General features: G+C 38.4%; 1 protein-coding gene across 24 annotated transcripts in view; it reads left to right on the top strand.

Annotated features, from left to right (window-relative positions):
• Positions 1-1,598: 1,598 nt before the first annotated feature.
• Positions 1,599-23,328, top strand: part of ICE2 (interactor of little elongation complex ELL subunit 2) — a 90,247-nt gene continuing 68,517 nt past the window's right edge. For 18 of the 24 annotated variants that reach the window (XM_067749042.1, XM_067748981.1, XM_067748944.1 and 15 more), the window contains exons 1-6: positions 1,599-1,760; positions 1,961-2,186; positions 2,692-2,826; positions 5,006-5,110; positions 10,283-10,544; positions 11,488-11,607. In XM_067749042.1, the coding sequence (XP_067605143.1) occupies positions 2,786-2,826; positions 5,006-5,110; positions 10,283-10,544; positions 11,488-11,607 (528 nt within the window). In that variant the 5' untranslated portion in view covers positions 1,599-1,760; positions 1,961-2,186; positions 2,692-2,785. Of the gene's footprint in view, positions 1,761-1,960; positions 2,187-2,690; positions 2,827-5,005; positions 5,111-10,282; positions 10,545-11,487; positions 11,608-23,328 lie in introns of those variants that run through there. The other 6 variants (XM_067748996.1, XM_067748989.1, XM_067749003.1 and 3 more) reach the window with 5 other exon arrangements.

Raw genomic sequence — 23,328 nt, 5'->3', positions numbered from 1 at the left:
CATGCCCCCTGCCCCTTGGCAACCACAAGTCTGTTCTCTATGTCTGTGAGTCTTCTGTTTTGTAGATAGGTTCATTTGAGTCATATTTTAGATTCCACATGTAAGAGATATCATATGGTATTGCTCTTTCACTTGAACAGTTACTGAAGACTAGGACATGACTCCCAACTCCGACTGCATGCTTTGCGAGATAGTACCCAATTCTTAAACTTCTACACTGCCTTGATGTCCATCTCTGTCCTAGCACGTGAGTCAGCATCGCTCACCTAATAAGAAATGCTGCCCCACAGTGCTGGGCACTGCACCAGTTGATTTGCAAGCATCCACAAGCACTGTCTCCTAAGTGGCCTCTTCCCTACAAATCATTCAATACATTGCCAGATAAACATTCCTAAAACACAGAAGCTCTGTTTGTGTCATTCCTCTCCTTATAAGCTCCTCTCTCCCCTCAGCATCCCATTTCTTATCCAATAAAATCAAAATCCTTACTCTGGCTTATAAGGTCTTCTGTGTTCTATTCCCAACCTAATTTTCCAAACCCTTTCCTCTACTGCTCTTCAGAGACCTTGTAATGCAAGCAAAGTAAATTACCTAAGGGTCCCTGTATTCAAGGGAGATTTTTCACATGCGTATGATTTTTATGTAAACATAATTTTAAACAATATCACAAATCATTCTAAACTTTAGAACATGCTTTCCTGCTAGCACACAAACTGGACTCTGTTCATGTAGTAGGTTTATGCAGCTCCCTGTGCTGGTCTCTATCTAGAACCATCCTTTTCCATCATCCACATACCTCAAATTCTTCAAATGGGCTGACATGTCAAGTGCCCAAAGTGGTAACTGACATAAGTGCTCAGTAGATGTCTTTAGCTAGTCAAAGCTGCTTTCTGTTTCTCTCACTAGTGATTTCTCTCCCTCCCTGAACTCACACAATCTTTTCTATAATACCTTTCTTATGTAGCTCATCACTTTGTATTTTATTTTGTAATTATTTAATGTGTATATCTTAGATTCCCAATGATCAAAAGCTCTTGGAAAAACCAGTATTGGCTCCGAGTCCTATGTGTACGCAGCACCAAGCACGAATTATAAGTGCTCAATAAATCTTTCCTGAGTGAGTGAAAATCTTACACTTAGTGAGTGTAAGAGCCAGAGTGACCGCTGGTAGAAAATGACATCTAAAATGGGAGGAGAATGGAGTGGAGATGCTACTGCGTGCCAGGTAACTGTGCTGAGCACAGCTTCATCCCTTATTTCATTTAATCCTTTCAAAAAACCCTACTAAGTAGGTGCTTATGATATCTCCATTTTATTGATGAGTCAGTTAAGACACTTAAGGTCACAACCAAGTCTGGGTCTTTCCAGTACTGTACTGTACTGTCCTCCTTCCAGTTTATGATCTCCTCTAGGTCGAGGACTCTCTAGGACAATACATAGCCCCCCAGCCCTCAAGGTGAACTCCAGCAACCCCTGTCTCACAGTTTCCAGCGGAATCTACCAGGAGTCCGGGGGCGGGGAGGAGGCGGGAAGGGGGCGGGGGAAGGAGGGGGAGGCGGGGGACGGCCCTCTCGAGTCGCACGGGCCCCGCCCACTGCGTCGCTGATGACGTCACCACGCAAGGCCGAGGCGGCGCGGCCATGTCCTTTAAATAAGGCCTTCCCGAGGCGCGCGACAGAGAGGCGTGGGTTGTACGGGCGTGTGATTGTTTCGCTAGGGTCCAGGTCGCGGTTCGGGGCGGAGACGCCGCGGACCACGAGGTGGGCGGCAAGGCTGTTTTGTTGCAGAGACTCGGCGGGGAGGGCGCGCTTTTGAGGGGCGGGAGGAGGGAACATGGCGGCCCCTAGGCCGGGCCAGGACCCTTCGAACCTGGTGCTGGCGCGGTCCTCTCCCCTGTCTTTGCTCACCGATTTACAGCATTTCTAGAACCTTGTTTTTCCTTTGGTTCCCTTTCCCTCAGCCTTCCTTGTGCCTTCATCGGCTCTCCCGCCCCAGCCCCTCACCGGGCAGAAGCGTGGGAGGTGGATTAAGTGGGAGCAGGTGAGGCCCGCCCGCTACTGAGAGATCGACTCCTACGTTTGACTGTCCGTTGCTCACAAACTCTTTATCCGCACGGGGTGGCAGGAGAAGCACTGAACATGCAGTGTTGACGTTCAGGCCAGATGCAAGCCAGATTTCTAGTGCTGGTGAGTCCTCTAAGTGATCCCGTGAAATGTCACTTAAGTTATCTGGCCCTCAGTCTCCTCCAAAAGTGAGGTTCTCTTTGAAAGATTCTTGACATCCAGATAGCTTTTGTCCTTCGTTGCTTGCCAGAATCTGCCCCATAATAATGTATGGTTGGGAAAATGGAAGCAAGATTTATTTTGACAATAAGGGAGTCGGGGCAGGGGACTGAGTCAAGACATACAGCCCAATTCTGGGATCTTGTATGTGAGCAATGAGAACACAATTCTGTTTCGGTCTTCTTTCGTGACGTTCCTGGAATAAGTTAAATGGAGAAGGACTGATCCTATGTTAGCTTCGCTGTTCTGCCTCAAAGACCTTGGGAATATTCGTCTGTCTGCCCTTTTCTATTTTACGTGTCTGTGTCGATTGAGGTTGTTAGGAACAGGTTCTTGACTCATCTGAGTTAACAGTATCTGGTCCAGCCAGTCACCTGCTTTTGTTCTTGACCTTTGGTTTTTTCCTCAGTTGAGTGAAAATTCTAGAGACATCCTGCCTCCTTAGGAGCCTGCACTGCCAGGCAGCAGAATTGTGAACTAGAGTGAAGCAGAAATCTAGGAATATGAGCTCCATGATGGCCATGGGTGAACCAAGGCTGAACTGGTGAGTCACATCTGTTTGTAATCTCCTAAAGAGGATTGAAGTGGGTCTGGTGGCTGCATTAGGAAAGGAGGGTGTCTGGCCTGGAGAGATCTGGAGGAAACAAAGAAGATAAGTACAGTGGCTTAGAGTTTACCCCATTCTCATCTACCCCGTTCTTTTTTTTTTTTTTTTTTTTTTAATTATTATTATTTTTTCGGTACGCGGGCCCTTCACCGCTGTGGCCTCTCCCGCTGCGGAGCACAGGCTCCGAACGCGCCAGCCCAGCGGCCATGGCTCACGGGCCCAGCCGCTCCGCGGCACGCGGGATCTTCCCGAACCAGGGCACGAATCCGTGTCCCCTGCATCGGCAGGCGGACTCCCAACCACTGCGCCAGGGAAGCCCTACCCGTTCTTATCTACACCTGCTTGGCACTTTTGAGTTATCTTTGACTGCACTTCCTCTCCTAAAGTGATAACAATTCAGCACTTAGATTGCTTCTAGGTATAACTCCATCATGTATTTATTGTTGATCTTAGTAAAGGAGAGATGCTGGAACTTTCCTGCGTTCAAGAACCTTTTTTTAAGAATAGGCAAGCTTCTTTTTGTTATATTGGAATCTATATCAAGTGATAATGTAAATGCATAGACTATTTTAGAAGTGTATGAGAACTTTACAAATAGAGAACTTTATTAAGTAATATGGTGGCTATGTAGAAATCTAATGTGTGTGCTGCTTTAGATCAATTTAACACACATTTAGTGAGCATCTACTCTACTAGCGAAGGAGTGTGCTAGCGGAGGAGAATACAAAAGTTACAAGAGATTACAAAGATGACTGAAATAGTACCTGACTCAGAAGATTCAATCACTACATCCTCTCGTATAATGCATATAGACAATGATATTGTCTATAATTATGTAATGTGATAAATATTGATTCAGTGGCAATCATATTACAATATAGAAATGTTATCAAAGTAACATGCTGTACACCTTAAATTTACAAAGTGTAACATGTCAAGTTTATCAAATAAATACAATCAATATGTGTTCAATAAGTATTTGTTTATTGAAAACAGTGTTTCCTCCAAGGAGCTCACAATTCCTGAGGCCCATGACTTTGTTTTTGTATGTTATACAAAAACTTTAGAATTTAATGAGATGTCACAGATACAGCACAATAGCAAGTACTAAGAAACTACCCCGGTGCATAACAAATAAGACTTTTTAGATTTATCATTAATACCTTAATTATTGTTTTTAGATAAACACCTTTAAAACAGTAAGAAATGAGTATGGAGCAAATATGCGAGAATTTCCCATTTTAGTAATGGGCCAGCCAAAGGTGCCATTTGACTAGATTTTTCTGTTGTAAGTTTTAAGAGGTACGCACATTTATGCTCCTTGCCATAAAAAATGTGTTCAAATGCAGAACAGATGCTCTTCTATATCATTGACATTGTGAAACCAAACGTGGTTTAGAGCCTTTGCACAGTATTACAGTCCTTGGAATGGTCCTTTTCTACAGAATCCTTCTAATTTTTGTTCTCCCTAGATTAATTGTTCTCAGTGTGTTTAATTTTTAAATTCTTTCGTTCAACCAGCATTTATTGGATGCTTACTATACAGAAAGCATTGACTATAGTATGTTAGTCTGTAAATTAATTACAGTATAGAAAATCATATATGACCTTGCAAGTAGTTTTAGTAGAGGCACACCATTTATCACATTTGCCAAGTTAACAAAAAACGTTGGATAATCAGTCTTTGTAGTGTTTTTTGGCTGAGCACAATAGTGAATGAGACAAAAATAGGTTAAGAAGCATTTTCTTTCAGCAATCAAACATCTTAATGTTATGCCACAGAGCCTGAGGTGAGCCTTGCCCCTGACAGACCCTTTATGATACTTCAGTCTGTTCTGTCTTTAACTCTCAAGTATCTCTGGCATTTAGTTGGGTACTAAAGGAAAAAGCAAGGCTGATTGTTGGAATTGGAGAATTTCAGAATGGGCCTAGGTTAAAAACTATCCAAGAAGTAAAACATCTAAACTCACACATGGAATTAAAATTATTGAGGTGATTTTCTGGGAAAGGGGATGTAGGGGACATGTAGTTTTAAATTACAATTGTACCATTATGCTTGTTAATCTAGCATGAAATTTTGAATTGTCAAATTCAAGTAAATTACTTTGTTTTACAGGGATGTTTCCCCCAAAAATGGCCTTAAGACATTTTTCTCTCGAGAAAATTATAAAGATCATTCCATGGCTCCAAGTTTAAAAGAACTATGTATTTTATCTAGCAGGTAATATGTTTATTTATTTGGTTATTTATTTCCATATTTGATTGTTATTTTCCTGATAGTTGAAGTTTTATATGTATCTATATCCACCATGATAAATTCAAATTATAGAAATGTAGAAATTAAAAATTAGAAGAACTCAGTACCAAAAAGCGACCACTCTTTGGTGTGCATATATATCTTTTCAGACCTTTCTCTCCACTCATGAACAGATACATATTAAAACAAAAATGGGGGGACTTCCCTAGCAGACCTGTGGTTAGGACTCCGTGCTTTCACTGCTGAGGGCCCGGGTTCAATCCCTGGTCAGGGAACTAAGATCCCGCAAGCCGTGTGGCATGGCCGAAAGAAGGGGTGGGGGATCACACCATAAATGCTGTAAAATGCTGTAACCACTATAAAACTGTTTTGCAATTTGCTTTTTTCATTTAAAGTAATAGTTTGGGTATTTTGTGCCCCTACATTAACTCAGTCTTCTTAATGGTTGCATATTATTTTACTATACAGAGATACTTTTAATTCTTCTAGCTAGTTTTACATTGCAAAATGTTTGTGTTCCTCTTTCTTTGGGATTTTAAACAGTAACATTTATAAAGTTCTTGTAATTATTTCTGTAAGATAAATTCATAGAAATTGAATTGTTTGGGCAGATTCTATAAACATTTTATATTTTAATAGATACCACCAAATTGCCATAGAGTTTTTTTCTGGTATGAAAATGCCTATTAAGTGATGATTTTCCCTTCTCACTGCTTACTTGCCTGTAACAGCTCTTCTTTCCTTTGTGATTACCTGTTTCAACTCTATTGTGGATGAATCTTAAAACTAATCAAGTTTACTAGAAAGCAGTGAAAATATGCCAAATGAGGAATTGGGGGGCTCCCCTAGGGGAGCTTAATTTTTAACTTTCATCCTTTCTCCACTCCTTTTGCAATGGAGGAATCATACTTGTAGCCTCTGCATGGAATGGGACCCCATCTTTTCCTGCCTTTTCAGTACCCTTTCTGTCAATTAGCATCCCCTCTTAACTCCTGTCTCTCTTTTTTTTAAGCCATGCTGCTCAGCTTGTGGGATCTTAGTTCCCATACCAGGGATCGAACCCATGCCCCCTGCAGTGGAAGCGCAGAGTCCTAACCACTGGACTGCCAGGGAAGACCCTCTTTGTTCTCTCTTGACCAATATTTAAACATGCTCAAGTTTGTCCCATCTCAGTCCCTAGGTTCCACATTCCCTCCTAGTTGCTTTCTTAGCTCTTCTCTCATTTGTACTTAGACTTCTTTAAATACTTGTATATGCTTGCTGGGAGGAAATGAGGGACAAAAAATCTATAAGACATACCAAAAACAATGAACAAAATAACATTGCTGAGTCCCTTCCTCCCAATAATTACTTTAAATGGATTAAACTCTCCAGCCAAAAGACAGATTTGGAGAATCAATTTAAAAAACGGGATGGAGGGGGCTTCCCTGGTGGTGCAGTGGTTGAGAGGCTGTGTGCCGATGCAGGGGACACGGGTTCATGCCCCGGTCCGGGAAGATCCCACGTGCCACGGAGCGGCTAGCCCCGTGAGCCATGGCCGCTGAGCCTGTGCATCCGGAGCCTGTGCTCCGCAACGGGAGAGGCCACAACAGTGAGAGGCCCGTGTACCGGGAAAAAAAAAAAAAAAAAAAAAACAGGATGGAAAAAAAAACCCTTCCCTTTATTGCGTATCCCATTGCACTTGCTTTCACTGAACATTCCACTGTAATCTGCCTTTTGCCCTCACTAGGCTACTAAAACTGCTCCTCTTAAAATCATCAATGAGCTCTTGACCATAGAGATATCTCACTCTAATTTTCCTCCTAGTTTTCTGGTGACAGTGGTATTTCTTAGTGGAATCAATTAATTGCTACCACTGATACTCATTTAGGTTGTTTCCATTCCTTTACTGTTACAAACAATGAGCATCTTTTTTTTTTTTTTTTGGCTGCATTGGGTCTTTGTTGCTGCGCGTGAGCTTTCTCTAGTTGTGGCGAATGGGGGCTACTCTTTGTTGTGGTGCGTGGGCTTCTCATTGCGGTGGCTTCTCTTGTTGTGGAGCACGGGCTCTAGGTACGCGGGCTTCAGTAGTTGTGGCTCTAGAGCACAGGCTCAGTAGTTGTGGTGCACAGGCTTAGTTGCTCCGCGGCATGTGGAATCTTCCCGGACCAGGGATCGAACCCATGTCCCCTGCATTGACAGGCAGATTCTCAACTACTGCCCCAGGGAAGTCCCTTGCTACTGCTTCTTAATTATTTTATGGTCCTTTTCAAATCCGGTTCTATTCAGCATATCCCAAGCGTGGGTTATAGTCTGAAATTTGTAAGGGAGAGGACGTCCTACTGGAAGTTGAGTACACTTAACACCTAAAATCTTTTTTTCTTAGAATATCACTTGTTTTTCTTTAGATTTCTATATAGCACAAAATAATTTGTTAGTATAATACTCCTTTTAGCATAGAAGAAATAAAGACACAAGTCATTGATTTCGTATGTTTCTAGTCTTTTTTGCTAACGTTTAGTTTTATTATAGTAAGAATGGATTTTCAGACTATATTAAATTACCACAGTTTTCTTGATGAAAAAACCAGGAAGAAAAAAACAAAAAAAGACTTGGAAGAATGTAAATTTATTAGCCCTAATTTTGTATTTTGTTTTCTATAAAAACATATTTGGGAAAATATTGATACCTCTAATTATGCTACTTTCAACAATATGAGGTTTTTATTCAACCCTTTTCCCTCCACTGAAAGGTAAATATTTGCCTTTTAAAAATTAGTTTCTGGGGACTTCGCTGGTGGCGCAGTGGTTGGGAATCCGCCTGCCAGTGCAAGGAACAGGGGTTCGAACCCTGGTCCGGGAAGATCCCACATGCCGCAGAGCAACTAAGCCTGTGCGCCACAACTACTGAGCTTGTGCTCTAGAGCCCATGAGCCACAACTGCTGAGCCCATGAGCCACAACTGCTGAGCCCGCGTGCCACAACTACTGAAGCCCATGTGCCTAGAGCCCATGCTCTGCAACGAAGAGAAGACACCGCAATGAGAAGCCTGCACAGCCCTTGCTCGCTGCAACTAGAGAAAGCCTGTGCGCAGCAACGAAGACCCAATGCAGCCAAAATTAAAAAAAAAAATTAGTTTCTGGTTATTGATATTTATAACTGAGTTTTAAGCCAACAAAGGGGAAAGAAGCTTCAAATACACAAAAAAGAAGAAAAAGAAGAAATTTTAACATGTTTAATGTACATAAGTAAGTCAAATTCAGGAGGTACAGGTAGACTTTAGATGGAGGCTAGAAGTACCATTTCCAAATGCTACTTAAAGAAGCTACCCAAACCAGGAGACTTAAAGCATAGGAAACGAAAACTTTTGTATTCTGCCTTTTTTTCATAGAGACTTAAAGTAAAAAAGGAGAGTTGACAAAATGAAGGGAGAAAACTTCAAACCATCAACTTAAATAAAATATAATGCTGTAAATGTGGATAGAAAAAACCCATCAGATGCTTTTGGCTTGCACCCTGATGAAGATTTTGACAGCGCTGCACACAGAAATGATCTTGATGTGCTGCCGTTTCATTCTTTGCTGAATGTAGCCAATTTAAACTGCTAGAATTTCTTGACATTCCTACTCTGGCGTATCTGAGTCAGCATCTTGTTGCTGCAGCAGCTTAATTAAATTTGCCAGTTTGTGTCACAAGGACAGACATGTTCTCATATTCAGAGAGACAGCTGTGAAGCAGTATTGTTAAGAATTGCGGACACAATACTGTTAGGTTTGAATAGCTCTCAAGACATTTTCTAGTGAGAAATCAATTTGCTGTAATACATTTCTCCCAAGATCAGCAGTTAATACTCATTTTGTTAACCTAAAATATGCTTATTTTTATGCAGTTATTGGAGAAACTTTAGTAGCTAAGTATGTCTTCTTTCACCTGTATTATTTTCAGAGCCAATCTAAGCATCCTTATTTTAATTTCCAAAATTCTTTTTCCATTTACTAACCTGCTCTCTTGGTTAGTTTTACATCCAGAGTTTAGCTCTAAAAGAGTAATGTTGAACATTTTGCCTTATTTGAGGGCTCTAAGTCTTTTTTTAAAGAATTTTGGAATTTTTATCGTATTTATTCTAATATTTTAACGTTGATGTAAAACAAATTAATGGTAGCTTTGGATGGGGTTTAACTCACGCTTTTTAGTTTGGAACCAAATCATTACTGTGGTGGAAATTGAAGTTGTAGAGGCTAAGGAAATGTAGTTTCGTGTGTGTGTGTGTTTGTGTACTTTAAGACTTTCTTATGAAAAATGTAGGTTATAACACTGAATAGCAGCAATAGAGACAGATTATTTACAAGATAAGAAATTTGTGTCATATACCTTAATTGGGGTAGTAAGCTGATTTTTTTTTAAATTTGGGGTAGGCTTTCATAAACAGATAGGGTAACAGGTTCTCTAGCTACTCACCAGTTTTTCCTGTAGTGTATTTCATTATAGATGTGCCAAGATTTCTCTTTTGTATCTATACAAAACATAAAGACATTTCTATAAACTCAGCCATGTGCATGAGTGATAGAGGATTATACAACTTTTCTAAAACCACCGTTATTTCCATAAAATATGTCACAGAGTGTTGGGATTTTCTTTTAAATTCTTGAGATAATTAAAGCAGAGGAAACCAGAAAATTTAGAATCTCAGTGAATTTGTGAACTTCAAGTTTGTGACCCCAACATATCCTGCTCTTAGTGGCTTTTGTTCACTGCATTAACTGATATATCTTATTGAAGACTTTAGGTATTAAAAAACAACTTGAATTGTAATAAAATGTAAACACAAAATACCTGCATATATAACTAGCAAGAGTGATTTACCCCTCTTCAATAAAGGGAGGAAGCTTCCAAATTGAATAACTTGTCTAAGGATTTTGCCTCTTCCTCTCCATCAGGTAATTGAAGGTAAACTTGTAATGTGATCCTATCCTGCAGAATACTTAATTTATACTAAATGGCTAAACATCAAAATGCAGGTGGCAGAGTTAGATAATAATCCAGAATTTACTCTGTTAATCACTCTGTATTCTCCCTGGTGATTGAGAATCATGAAGTTTCATGATAGTAATCTTCATGTGAAAAGCACATATTTGTAAATTGTATTTTTTTTCCCCAGACGTATAGGAGAAAATTTGAATGCCTCAGCAAGTTCTGTAGAAACTGAGCCGGCAGTTAGTTCAGCAACTCAAGCAAAGGAAAAAGTGAAAACCACAGTTGGAATGGTTCTTCTTCCAAAACCAAGAGTTCCTTATCCTCGTTTCTCTCGTTTCTCACAGAGAGAGCAGAGGAATTATGTGGATTTGTTGGTTAAATATGCAAAAATCCCTGTGAGTTCCAAAGCTGTTGGAATAAATAAAAATGAATACTTGCAGTACTTGGTATGTATTGTTTTCTTCAGCGTCAGTTAAAAAATATTTAAAAGTTAGGAAATATTTGAAATTTGCTTTTATGTTTTTAGGTGCAATCACATTAATAAAAATGGAAACTATAAGGAGTTTAATTGACAGAACATTGGTGCTTTAATTCTATTGTTTCTATTATAGTCGAGGCATTTTGCTCTAGTTCTGAGTATATTTCACCCCAGTTCATATTAAGTACTAGCAGTAGAACTTTACCTTGCACCTTGAACCACTTTAAAATTTTTGTTAATTATTACTTTAATTAAGTAGTTACCAAATTCTCGATTAGGTAAGTGATGCTGTGCTGAATGTCATTGTTGCAAACTCTTTGTTCATATCTATGATTGTTTCCTTAAGATAAATTCTTAAAAATATAATTACCAGATCAAAAACTATACATGTTTTTAAGGCTTTGATCTGCAGTTACACACGAGTAAATTGTTCTGAAAAAAAGTTTAAACCAATTTGTATGTACCAGTACTGTAAGAAGGTTTTTTCCAAAATATCTTCACTAACAATGAACATTATTTTTTTTGCCTCTAATTTGATATGGAAAACATGGCAATCTCTTGTTTTATATTAACTTACAGTGGTTACTAATGAAAATAAGCATTTTCCATGTGTTTATAAGCCATTTCTAATTCTTCTTTTGTAACTTGCATATTTATATGTTTGCTTATTTTTCCATTTGGGTGTTTGTCCTTTTTATGTTAAGAGCATTTTATAAAATGAGCTTATTAATTCCTAATCATATATTGTAGCATTAGTCATTAGCTTTTCTCTTTTTGTGGAATGAACTTTTTTGTGATTTCTGCTTTGGACATGATACTTTAAGTCCATATTATTAGTGCAGCAATTGAGAAGTGATTGTTTTTAACCAAGCTGCTTATTCTAAGATATGTCTACTTTTTTTTTAAATCAGGATATGAAAAAACATGTGAATGAAGAAGTTACAGAATTCCTAAAATTTTTGCAGAATTCTGCAAAGAAATGTGCACAGGATTATAATATGCTTTCTGATGACGCTCGTCTCTTCACAGAGGTAAAAAAAAAAAAAATCATATTTACTTAAACTGCCAAGTAATATGCAATAGCAGCATTTTAAAATGTGTGATGATTTTCCAAAAGCACATGTTAATATTGTCAAATTAGAGACCAAATTTCTGTAGGTCTTTTATTCATCATGTATTTAAATAATAGAAATACTGACACCTCAAAATCAGGTACTATAGTATATTCATGTTTTTTTCTTTTAATGATCTACTGTATTTGAGTTATATTTTACTCATATGGATGGTTTGATCTGATGCACTGATTTCCCTTGCGAGAGAATGGGGTTTAAGGAGTTATATTGGTCCTTAAAATTCTGTATGGTCCTTTAGAACCTAGTCATATAAATTTATATTCACTATTTTCATGGTAACCAGCCACCGGATGATAAATTTCATCAGATAATTTTTTGATACTTAAATTATTCATGCAGGTTTATTTTTTAATTTTTTTTGAGGGCAATTATCATTTATTTTTTTAATGCATCTTTATTGGAGTATAATTGCTTCACAATACTGTGTTTCTGTTGTAGAACACAGTGAATCAGCCATATGCATACGTATATCCCCATATCCCCTCCCTCTTGAGCCTCCCTCCCACCCTCCCTATCCCACCCCTCTAGGCTGTCGCAAAGCACGGAGCTGATCTCCCTGTGCTCTGCTGCTGCTTCCCACTAACTATCTGTTTTATGCTTCCCACTATCTGTTTTATGCTTCCCACTAACTATCTGTTTCATGCACATTTATTAGCAAAGCATGTAAATCCTCCCATCATGTAGTGGGCGTAGGAAAAATTTAGAGTACACTACTTGAATAGTAACTTAATAGTAGAGTTGTAGTAGAATTCATCTAGAAACACCAACACCAGTCTGAATTTTTTTTTTAAGCCTTTAAAACTAGTCAGGGCTTCCCTGGTGGCCCGTGAGCCATGGCCACTGAGCCCGGAGCCTGTGCAACGGGAGAGGCCGCAACAGTGAGAGGCCCGCGTACCGCAAAAAAACCCCAAAAAGGTTAAGATAGTAGGTTTTAAGGGTATTTTAGCACAGCTTTTTAAAAAAGTGCTCATTATAAATTGGAGGACAGCAGAGGGTATAAGTTCTACTTTAAAACAAACACTTCTTTTTTTTTCTTCGGTACGCAGGCCTCTCACTGTTGTGGCCTCTCCTGTTGCGGAGCACAGGCTCCGGACGCGCAGGCTCAACGGCCGTGGCTCACGGGCCCAGCCGCTCCACGGCATGTGGGATCTTCCCGGACCGGGGCACGAACCCATGTCCCCTGCATCAGCAGGCGGATTCTCAACCACTGTGCCACCAGGGAAGCCCTATCTTAACCATTTTTAAGTGTAGCGTTCAATGCTATTAAGTATATCACATTGTCTTGTACAGTGAGTAGTTTTATTTATTTATTTATTTCAAATTTATCAATTTTATCATGTATGGTTTATTTTTTTAATTTTTAAAATTTATTTATTTATTTTTGGCTGTGTTGGGTCTTCGTTGCTGTGCACAGGCTTTCTCTAGTTGCTGTGAGCAGGGGCTACTCTTTGTTGTAATGTGCAGGCTTCTCATTGTGTTGGCTTCTCTTGTTGTGGAGCACGGGCTCTAGGCGCGCAGGCTTCAGTAGTCATGGCTCGCAGGCTCTAGAGCGCAGGCTCAGTAGTTGTGGTGCACGGGCTTAGTTGCTCCACAGCATGTGGGATCTTCCCGGGCCAGGGCTCAAACCTGTGTCCCTTGCATTGGCAGGCAGATTCTCAACCACTGTGCCACCAGGGAAGCCCACAATGATGGTTTTCAAACATAAATCACATCCCCTCATTTTGCTGGTTTCAAATGGCTTCTCATCTCACTCAGGAAGAGACAGTCTTTAGAAAGTTCTGCAGTGGCCTACATGATCCTGCCTCCTCACCACCACCACCCCAAGCCTGCTTCATCTCCTGCGTGTTCCTCTCAGTTATTCTGTTCCAGCCTCCTGACCTCTTTGTGTCTCTTGAATACATCAAGCACGGTCCTGCCTTAAGGCCTTTGGCTGTTCCCATCTTTCTGGCAAGCTGTTCCCCAGATACCTGCATGGATTAGTTCCTTGATTCCTTTTAGTCTCTCTCTGTTCAGTTGCCAGCTATCACTGAGGATACTCCTAATTACCGCATAAAAAGTAGCATCACCCTCAGCATTTCCTTTACCATGTTTTGTTTATTGTCTTTCTCCCTAACACTTGTATGTAAGTACTGTTTGCGCACTGGGGTGTTCCCAGTCACTGGAATAATGCCTGGCACACAGTAAGTGCCCAGTATAATTACTTGTTAAGTGAATATAAAACTGTTTATGAACAGAGTACATTATTTGATAGCTAGCAGTCAGCATTAGGTCTTGCTTTTTAGCCAGGTTGACTTGGCAGCACATTGTCTTATTACACTTTACATCTTACCCCAAAGACTCACTGATCTTTTTCTAACCTTTTTATTGTTTTAAAATTTTAATTTTATATTATGAAATGTAATGTACCTATGCAAAAGTATTTAGAACAAATATGTACAGCTTAACAAATAATTATATAGTGAACACCTATGTAACTCTCTTCCAAGTCAAGAAATAAAACATTACAGGTAACCTAGAAGGCCCCTGTGTATCCCTCCTAGATAATAACATTTTCCCTTGTTGAAGAAATAATCACTGTGCCAAGTTTGGTTTGATCATTTCCATGCCTTTAAGAAAATTTTTTTTTTGATAATTCAAGTTTTCTTTTGCCTGTGTTTGAATTTTATGTGAATTCTTTTGCTCTTTTATGTGAACAGAATTCTTCCTTTACTCAATAGTATGTTTGTGAGATTCATACGTATGTATGTGTGTAGTTGTATTTCATTCATTTTTATTTCTGTACATCTATAAGTAAACTGGTTTATTCTGTTGATCAAAATCTGGGCTGTTTCCAGTTTTGAGCTATTGTAAGCAGTGCCCCTATGAAAATTCTCATACATGTCTTTTGCTGCACATGTACACACATATCTACTGGGTATATGACTAGGAATGAAATTGTTGGGTTATAGAGTATGCATATCTTCAACTTCAATAGATAATGTTAGACTGTTTTCCAAAGTGGTCATGCCAGTTTACATTGTACCCAGCAGTGTTTGAGAGGTTTTTACTCCATATCCTCAACAATTGATACTTACAGTCATTTTAGTTTTAACCAATCTAGAGGATAGGGTGCTATATTTATAAGACTATACCTTTTCCTGTGTTTCTTGGTCATTTCCTGTGAATTGAGTGTTCAGGTTTTGCCCTTTATTCTACTTGATTTTCCATCTTTTTGTTACTGATATGTGGGAGGTTTTGTATATCCTAAATACAAAAGTTTTATGGGTTGTACAGTAGTCCCCCCTTAATCTTGGTTTTGCTTTACTCCGTGTCAGTTACCCACAAATGGAAATTCCAGAAATACTTCATCACACACCATTCTGAGTAGTGTGATGAAGTCTCTCACAGTCCCGCTCTACCCCACCCACAATGTGAATTATCCTTCTGTCTAGTATATCCCACCCATTAATCTCTTAGTAGCCACCTTGGTTATATGATGGACTTTCAAGGTATCACAGTGCTTGTGTTCAAGTCACCCTTATTTTACTTGATATTGGTTCCAAAGTGCAAGAGTAGCGATGCTGGCAGTTTGGGTATGCCAAAAAGAAGCCGCAAAGTGTTTCCTTTCAGTGAAAAGGCGAAAGTTCTCAACTTAGTAAGGAAAGAACAAAAATCATATGCTGCAGTTACTAAGATCTGCAGTAAGAACGAATCTTCTATCCATGAAATTATAACAAAGGAAAAAGAAATTCATGTTCTGTTGTCACACCTCAAACTGCAAAAGTTACAGCTGCAGCGCATGATAGGTGCTTAGTTAAGATTGAAAAGACATTAAATTTGTAAGATATTTTGAGAGAGAGAAAGTTACCACATTCATATAACTTATTACAATATTGCTATAATTGTTCTGTTTTTATTTTATTATTAGTTATTGTTGCTAATCTCTTACTGTGCCTAATTTTTAAATTAAACTTTATCATAGGTATGTATGAATAGGAAATGATATTCAGTCTTATCCACGATTTCAGACATCCACTGAGGGTCTTGGAATATATCCCCCGTGGATAAGGGAGACTACTGTATACATTGGGAGTTTTTTCTTTTATTTGATAAAACAGTTTTTTTTAATCTACAAGATCCCCCTCCATATTTTTTTTCTTTAAACTTTATCTTTTCAAAAACCTGGGTCATTTGACCTTTCGCGTTTCCCACAGTCTAGATTTTGATAACTATATATTCATGATGATGTTAAACATGTTCTTTTTTCCTCTTTATTTCTTACAAATTGTGAACTGGATCCAGAAGCTTGATCAGAATTATAGTCTTGCCAAAGGGTTTGAACATATAGATGGTAGTGTTTTCTTTAATCAGGTGGCACATAATGTCTGATTGTTTTTTGTGATGTTAGTAGCTATTGATGCTTAATGCCAGATTTATTCATTCACTGGGGTTTGAAAAATTCTAATTGCGTCATTTATTTTTATTCATTAGTTGGAATAATTTTATTAAGATATGTTTTTCCTCATCTACTCTTTGGCTTCCCATTTCATGTAGCAGAAAAAGTGCTAGATTCTTTATATACCAGTTTTGAAAAAATTAATTGGTTCCTTCTTATTTTACAATGGTGATCACTTTTTAAAAAAATATTATTATTGAATCATGAAGTTAAACACATTTGATGGGTTTTAGTCCGCTACAATTATCCTTTTTGAAACTCAGATAATACCAACTTTGACCAGTGATACTGGCTTTTGAGTCACTCTAGGAGTCTTTGAGGCTTATTTTGTACATTTCCTATCCCAGCCCTGGAAACATTTTCTAGAGTCTTTGTTTCTTTTAGTGCGAAATGGCATTTCAAGACTACAGTCTGGGCACTGGGGATGCTCACTGCACCTGAGTTGATCAGTGTTTATGAGACTTTTTCAGTAGATGGAGCTAGAAAAAGTACATTTAAAGAAAAAATTACCACGTGTCTCATTTGCTTTATCCCACATTATACTCACAACAGCCTCAGAATAATACAATTGCCACCAATCAATAGAATTTCTGAAAATAGTTTGAAAAAATTTTTTCATATGTCCTCACCATGAAAAAATTTTTCCATATGTTCTCACCATTCTCCCATACTTTTTTTAGTACTGCATTTATATTGTTAGAACGTGTAGCCATTATGTACTAAGTAAACTCTGTCTTTTTTTTTTAAGTATAGTTGATTTACAATGTTCTGTTAATTAACTGCTGTACAGCAAAGTGATTCAGTTATACATTTTTTACATTCTTTTTTTTAATATATTCTTTTCCATTATGGTTTATCATAGGATATTGAATATAGTTCTCTATGCTATACAGTAGGACCTTGTTGTTTATCCATTCTGTATATAAAAGCTTACAGCTGCTAACCTCAACCTCCCACTCCATCCCTCCCCCAACCTCCTCCCCCTTGGCAACCACCACTCTGTTCTCTATGTCTGTGATTCTGTTTCTGTTTCATAGATTGCTTCATTTGTGTCATATTTTAGATTCCATATATAAGTGGTATCATATGGTATTTGTCTTTCTCTTTCTGACTTCACTTAGTATGATAATCTCTAGTTGCATCCATGTTGCTGCAAATGGCATTATTTTGTTCTTTTTTATGGCTGAGTAGTATTCCATTGTATATCTGTACCACATCTTCTTTATCCTTTCATCTGTTGGTGGACATTTAGGTTGCTTCTGTGTCTTGGCTACTGTGAATAGTGCTGCTATGAATATAGGGATGCATGTATCTTTTTGAATTACAGTTTTGTCTGGATATGTGCCCAGAAGTGGGATTGCTGGCTGATATGGTAATTCTATTTTTAGTTTTCTGAGAAACCTCTCTACTGTTTTCTTTCTTTCTTTTTTTTTTTGATATTTATTTCTTTATTTATTTATTTTGGCTGCGCTGAGTCTTAGTTGTGGTACGTGGGATCTTCATTGCGGCATGTGGAATCTTTTAGTTGCAGCATGTGGACTCTTAGTTGCGGCATGCGAACTCTTAGCTGCAGCATGCATGTGGGATCTAGTTCCCTGACCAGGGATCGAACCTGGGCCCCCCCACACATTGGGGGCTCAGAGTCTTACCCATTGGATCACCAGGGAAGTCCCTCCCTACTGTTTTCCACAGTGGCTGCACCAACTTACATTCCCACCAGCAGTGTAGGAGGGTTCCCTTTTTTCCACACCCTCTCCAGCATTTGTTGTTTGCAGATTTTTTAAAGATGGCCTTTCTGACCAGTGTGGGTGGTACCTCATTGTAGTTTTGATTTGCATTTCTCTTTTAATTAGCAGTGTTGTCCATCTTTTCATGTGCCTATTGGCCATCTATATTTCTTCTTTGGAGAAATGTTTATTTAGGTCTTCTGCCCATTTTTGAATTGGCTTGTTTGTTTTTTTTGTTGTTGAGTTGTATGAGCTGTTTGTATATTTTGGAAATTAGGCCCTTGTTGGTCACATTGTTTGCAGATATTTTCTCCCATTCTGTATGTTGTCTTTTCATTATGTTCATGGTTTCCTTTGCTGTGCAAAAGTTTGTAGGTTTGATTAGGTCCCATTTGTTTATATTGTTTTTATTGCTATTGCCTTGGGAGACTGACCTAAGAAAACATTGGTACAATTTATGTCAGAGAATGTTTTGCCTATGTTCTCTTCTAGGAATAAACTCTCCCTTTTTAATCTATATTTAACTTTAAATCAATTTTACTGAGGTAAAATTTACATATAATAAGAATCGATTTTAAGTGCATGTCAGTGAGTCTTCCTGTGTAACCATGACGCCAGCCATGATATGGAGTATTTCTTTCTCTTTTCTTTTTTTATAATATTTTATTTTTTTAATGTATTTTATTACTATTTTTTAAAATTTTATTTATTTTTGGCTGTGTTGGTTCTTTGTTGCGGCAAGCGGGGGCTTCTCTCATTGCGGAGCACGGGCTCTTGGCACGTGGGCTTCAGTAGTTGCAGCACGCGGGCCCTAGAGCACATGGGCTTCAGTAGTTATGGCACGTGGGCTGTAGGGTGCTTGGGCTTCAGTAGTTGTGGTGCGCGGACTCAGTAGTTGTGGCTCGCGGGCTCTAAAGCACAGGCTCAGTAGTTGTGGCGCATGGGCTTAGTTCCTCCGCATCACATGGGGTATTCCCAGACCGGGGATCAAACCCATACACCCCTGCATTGACAGGTGGATTCTTAACCACTGTGCCACCAGGGAAGTCCCGATATGGAGTATTTCTATCACACTAAAAAGATCTCTGTGCCTCTTTCCATCCATGGCCCTAGGAAACCACTGATTTGCTTTCTGTCACCATAGATTAGATTTGCCTTTTCTGGAGTTTTATAAAAATTGAATCACACACAGTGTATTCTTTTGTGTCTGACTTCTTTCAGTCAGCATTTTTGAGATTCATCCACATTGATGCAAGTATCCATAATGTATTCCTTTTTATTCCTTTTTGTTTTATTGTATGGTTATACCAAAATTGGTTTACCAGTTCAACTGTTGATGGGCAGTTGTGTTATTTCCAGTTTGGGGCAATTTTGAATAAAGCTATTAAGAACATTCTTGTACAAGATTTTTGGGGGGGGCATATATTTGCATTTTCTTGGGTATATAACTAGGTATAGTATTTATAGATCATCTGGCAAGTGTACAAAGTTAAATTTTATTAGAAACTGCCAAGCTGTTTTCCATAGTGGATGTACTATTTTATACTCCCGCCAACAGTGAATGTATAAGAGTTCCAGTTGTTCTACACTTTAGCTAAAACTTAACATTGTTGATCTTTTTAAATTTTAGCCAACCTATGGTGTGTAGTAGTGTCTCATTATGGCTTTAGTTTGCATATCCCCAAAGAGCAGTGATGTTTGAACATCTTTTTTGTGTTTTTATTGGCTTTTGTGAAATGTCTGTTAACATCTTTTGCTAATTTTATTGGTTTTTATTTTTATTGATTTTTGAAAGTTCTTTATATATTCTGAATACAAACCTGTTTTATATATATATATATGTGTGTGTGTGTGTGTGTGTGTGTGTGTGTGTGTATATAGTTTTCTCCCAGTTTGTGACACGCTTTTTAATTTTTTTAATAGTCTCTCAAAAAACAATTTTAATTTTAATGAAGTCTAATTTTTGCAAGTGTTTTATGGTTGGTGCTTGTATGTGTTCTAGCATAGAAATATTTGCCAACCCCAAGTGGTTCTTATCCGAGGTCACTTTTACTCCTTTACCCTTGTGCCCACTCCCCACGCAGGGGACTTCAGCAGTGTCTGGAGATACTTTTGATTGTCACAACTGGCAGAGAATTACTCGTATCTAGTGACTAAAGGCCAGGGATGCTGTTAAACATCCTACAATGTATATAACATCCCCCACAGCAAAGAATTATGGAGCTTCAAATGTCAGTAGTGCTTGTGTTGAGAAACCCTGATCTAGAGGTTTTATAGTTTTAACTTTTATGTGAATGTGTGTATGTTAATTTCAAGTTATCTTTTTGTGTAAGATGTGAGGTTTGGGTCAAAGTTAATTTTCCTTTCATCTGGATATCTCGTTGTTCAAGCATAGTGATTCTCTACTGAGAGTGATTTTGCCTCCTACCAGACATATGGTAATGTCTAGAAATATTTTGGGTTCTCATAACCGAGGAAGGAGTGCTTCTGGCATCTAGTGGGTAGAGCCAAGAATGTTGTTAAATATCCTGCAATGTAAAGGTTGCTCCCCCAACACAAAGAATTATCTGGTCTAAAACGTCAGTAGTGCCAATGTTGAGAAATCGTTTCACACTATTGGTTGAAAAAGCTATTTTTTCCCCTCATTAAATTGCCTTTTTACCAATGATGTGTGGGTCAATTTCATGACTCTAATCTGTTTCATTAATCTATATCTCTGTCTTTATGCCAATACCACCATGTCTTGTAGTGGAAGACTACAAGAAACCATCTGGTAGAAATCCTACAACTTTGTGCTTTTTTAAAATTGTTTGGGCTTTTATTGGTTCTTTGCATTTCCATGAAAACTTTGGAATCAGCTTGTCAATTTCTAGAAAAAAACTACTTTGGAATCAAAATTTCTAAAAGAAAACTAAGTGGGACTTCAATTGGGATTGCTTTGAATCTATAGAACTTATATTAAAGTTCTGTAGATTCTATAGAACTATAGAAATAATTTTTAATTATGGAAACAAATACCTCTTAAAATGATGTTTAGCTAGAGTGCCTTTTTAATAAATAAGATCTGACCATCTCTTGCCTATTAATTAAAAAGTTGAGTCATTTACATTCATTGTGATAATTTATGTATATAAACCTGTTTATGATTTCTATTTGTCTTTTTCTAAACTTCTTTCTTTGACTTTTTTTGAGGAGATTGACTTTTTCCCCCTTCTTTTTTCCCTCTCTACTGATTGGAATTTATACATTTTTGATGTTGTTGTTGTACTTAGTGGTTACTCCTGAATTTTCACAATGAATTTTTTCCTTATTGAATTACCTCGTCACCACTGACCTATGGGTAAATTTCTCAACTCTATTTAGTTCTATTAACCTATACATCTACAGAGACCATAGAGCATTTTGACTTTCATCACATCCCTCCTCACTGATATTATTGTTTTGATGCTGTCTCTTTTTTAAACCTATGTAGGTTTAAAAACCTAGGTTTTTAAAGGTAAAAAAACCTAGGTACATTATTATTTTATATGAACAATGTTTGTCTTCTTTTATCTACAAATTTGGATCTTTTTTGCCTTTCCATCTCCTCTTTTCAAATCTACATTCTGAAATCCTCTTCATTTTTCCTGAAATGTTATATGTTCTAGATGTTCCTTTGGTGAAGGTCTCTTGGTAATGAACAATCTTCTTCTTTGTTACCTGGAAATATTTTTATTTTGTTCTCATTCTAATAAGATAGTTTTGCTCCATACATAGTTCTAAGTCGACAGTTTGTTTTATTTCTCAGCGTTTGATAATATAATTCTACTTTTTCTGGCTCACGTATTATTATTGAAAAGTGTATTGTTTGTTTAATTGTCATTTCTTTTAGGGAATCTGCCTTTTCTTTCTGACCGCTCTTAATTTTTGGTGTATTACAGTTTCATTACAATGTACTTTATTAGAATAAAATTCTACTTGTTTCATTGTGTGTCTTGTATCTGTAGATTCAAATCCATCATCAGTTCTTGAAAATTCTCAGCCATTTTCAATTATTGCCTCTTTTTTGTTTTCACAACTCTCTCTCTGGAATTCCCAAACGTCCTAGGTTTCAGTCTGTCTTCCATTTCTCTCTCTCTTTTTTTTTTTGCGGTACGCGGGCCTCTCACTGTTGCGGCCTCTCCCTTTGCGGAGCACAGGCTCCGGAGGCGCAGGCTCAGCAGCCATGGCTCACGGGCCTAGTCACTCCGCAGCATGTGGGATCTTCCCGGACCGGGGCACGAACTCATGTCCCCTGCATCGGCAGGCAGACTCTCAACCACTGCGCCACCAGGGAGGCCCCTCTCTTTTTTTGGTGTGGTAAAATATATATAACATAAAATTTACCATTTTAACCATTTTTAAGGATAGTTCAATGGCATTAAATACTTGCGCACTGTTGTAAGTGGATTTTCATCATCCATTCCCAAACTTTTCCATTGTCCCAAACTGAAACTCTGTATTCATTAAATAATAACTCATCATTCCCTCTTCCCCCCAGTCCCTGACAACCACCATTTTATTTTTTATTTCTATGAATTTAACTTCACTAGGTACTTTATATAAGTGGAGTCATTTCAATATTTGTCCTTTTGTGATTGGCTTATTTTACTTAGCATAATGTCTTCAAGATTCACCCATGTTATAGCATGTGTCAATATCCTTCCTTTTTTTTAAAAACAATTTTTAATTATGGTAATATACACATAACATAAAATTTACTGTCTTAACCATTTTTATTATTTTCTTAATAGATTTTATTTACTTATTTATAATTTATTTATTTATGACTGCATTGGGTCTTTATTGCTGTGCATGGGCTTCCTCTAGTTGCAGCTAGCGGGGGCTACTCTTTGTTGTGGTGTGCGGGCTTCTCATTGTGATGGCTTCTCTTTTTGCAGACCACGGGTTCTAGGCACGTGGGCTTCAGTAGTTGTGGCTCACAGGCTTTAGAGCACAGGCTCAGTAGTTGTGGTGCACAGGCTTAGTTGTTCCATGGCGTGAGGAATCTTACTGGACCAGGGATCAAACCTGTGTCCCCTGCATTGGCAGGTGGATTCTTAACCACTGCACCACAAGGGAAGCCCCTTAACCTTTTTTTTTTTTTTTTTTTGCGGTACGCGGACCTCTCACCGCTGTGGCCTCTCCTGTTGCGGAACACAGGCTCCGGACGCACAGGCTCAGCGGCCATGGCTCACGGGCCCAGCCGCTCCGCGGCATGTGAGATCTTCCCGGACCGGGGCACGAACCCGTGTCCCCTGCATCGGCAGGCGGACTCTCAACCACTGCGCCACCAGGGAAGCCCTTAAGGGGAGTTTTATGGAGATTTCATTTAGTGGGCATGCTTGATTAAATCATTGGCTGCTGGTGATTAGCTATCTATGGGCCTTTTGTCATCTAATTAGCATAAAAAAGACATTCTTATCACTTAGGGGATTC

The sequence above is a fragment of the Pseudorca crassidens genome, chromosome 1 (assembly GCF_039906515.1).
Source record: "Pseudorca crassidens isolate mPseCra1 chromosome 1, mPseCra1.hap1, whole genome shotgun sequence".
In the NCBI taxonomy this organism is placed as follows: Eukaryota; Metazoa; Chordata; class Mammalia; order Artiodactyla; family Delphinidae; genus Pseudorca; species Pseudorca crassidens.
This window is presented reverse-complemented; position numbering and strand designations above follow the sequence as displayed.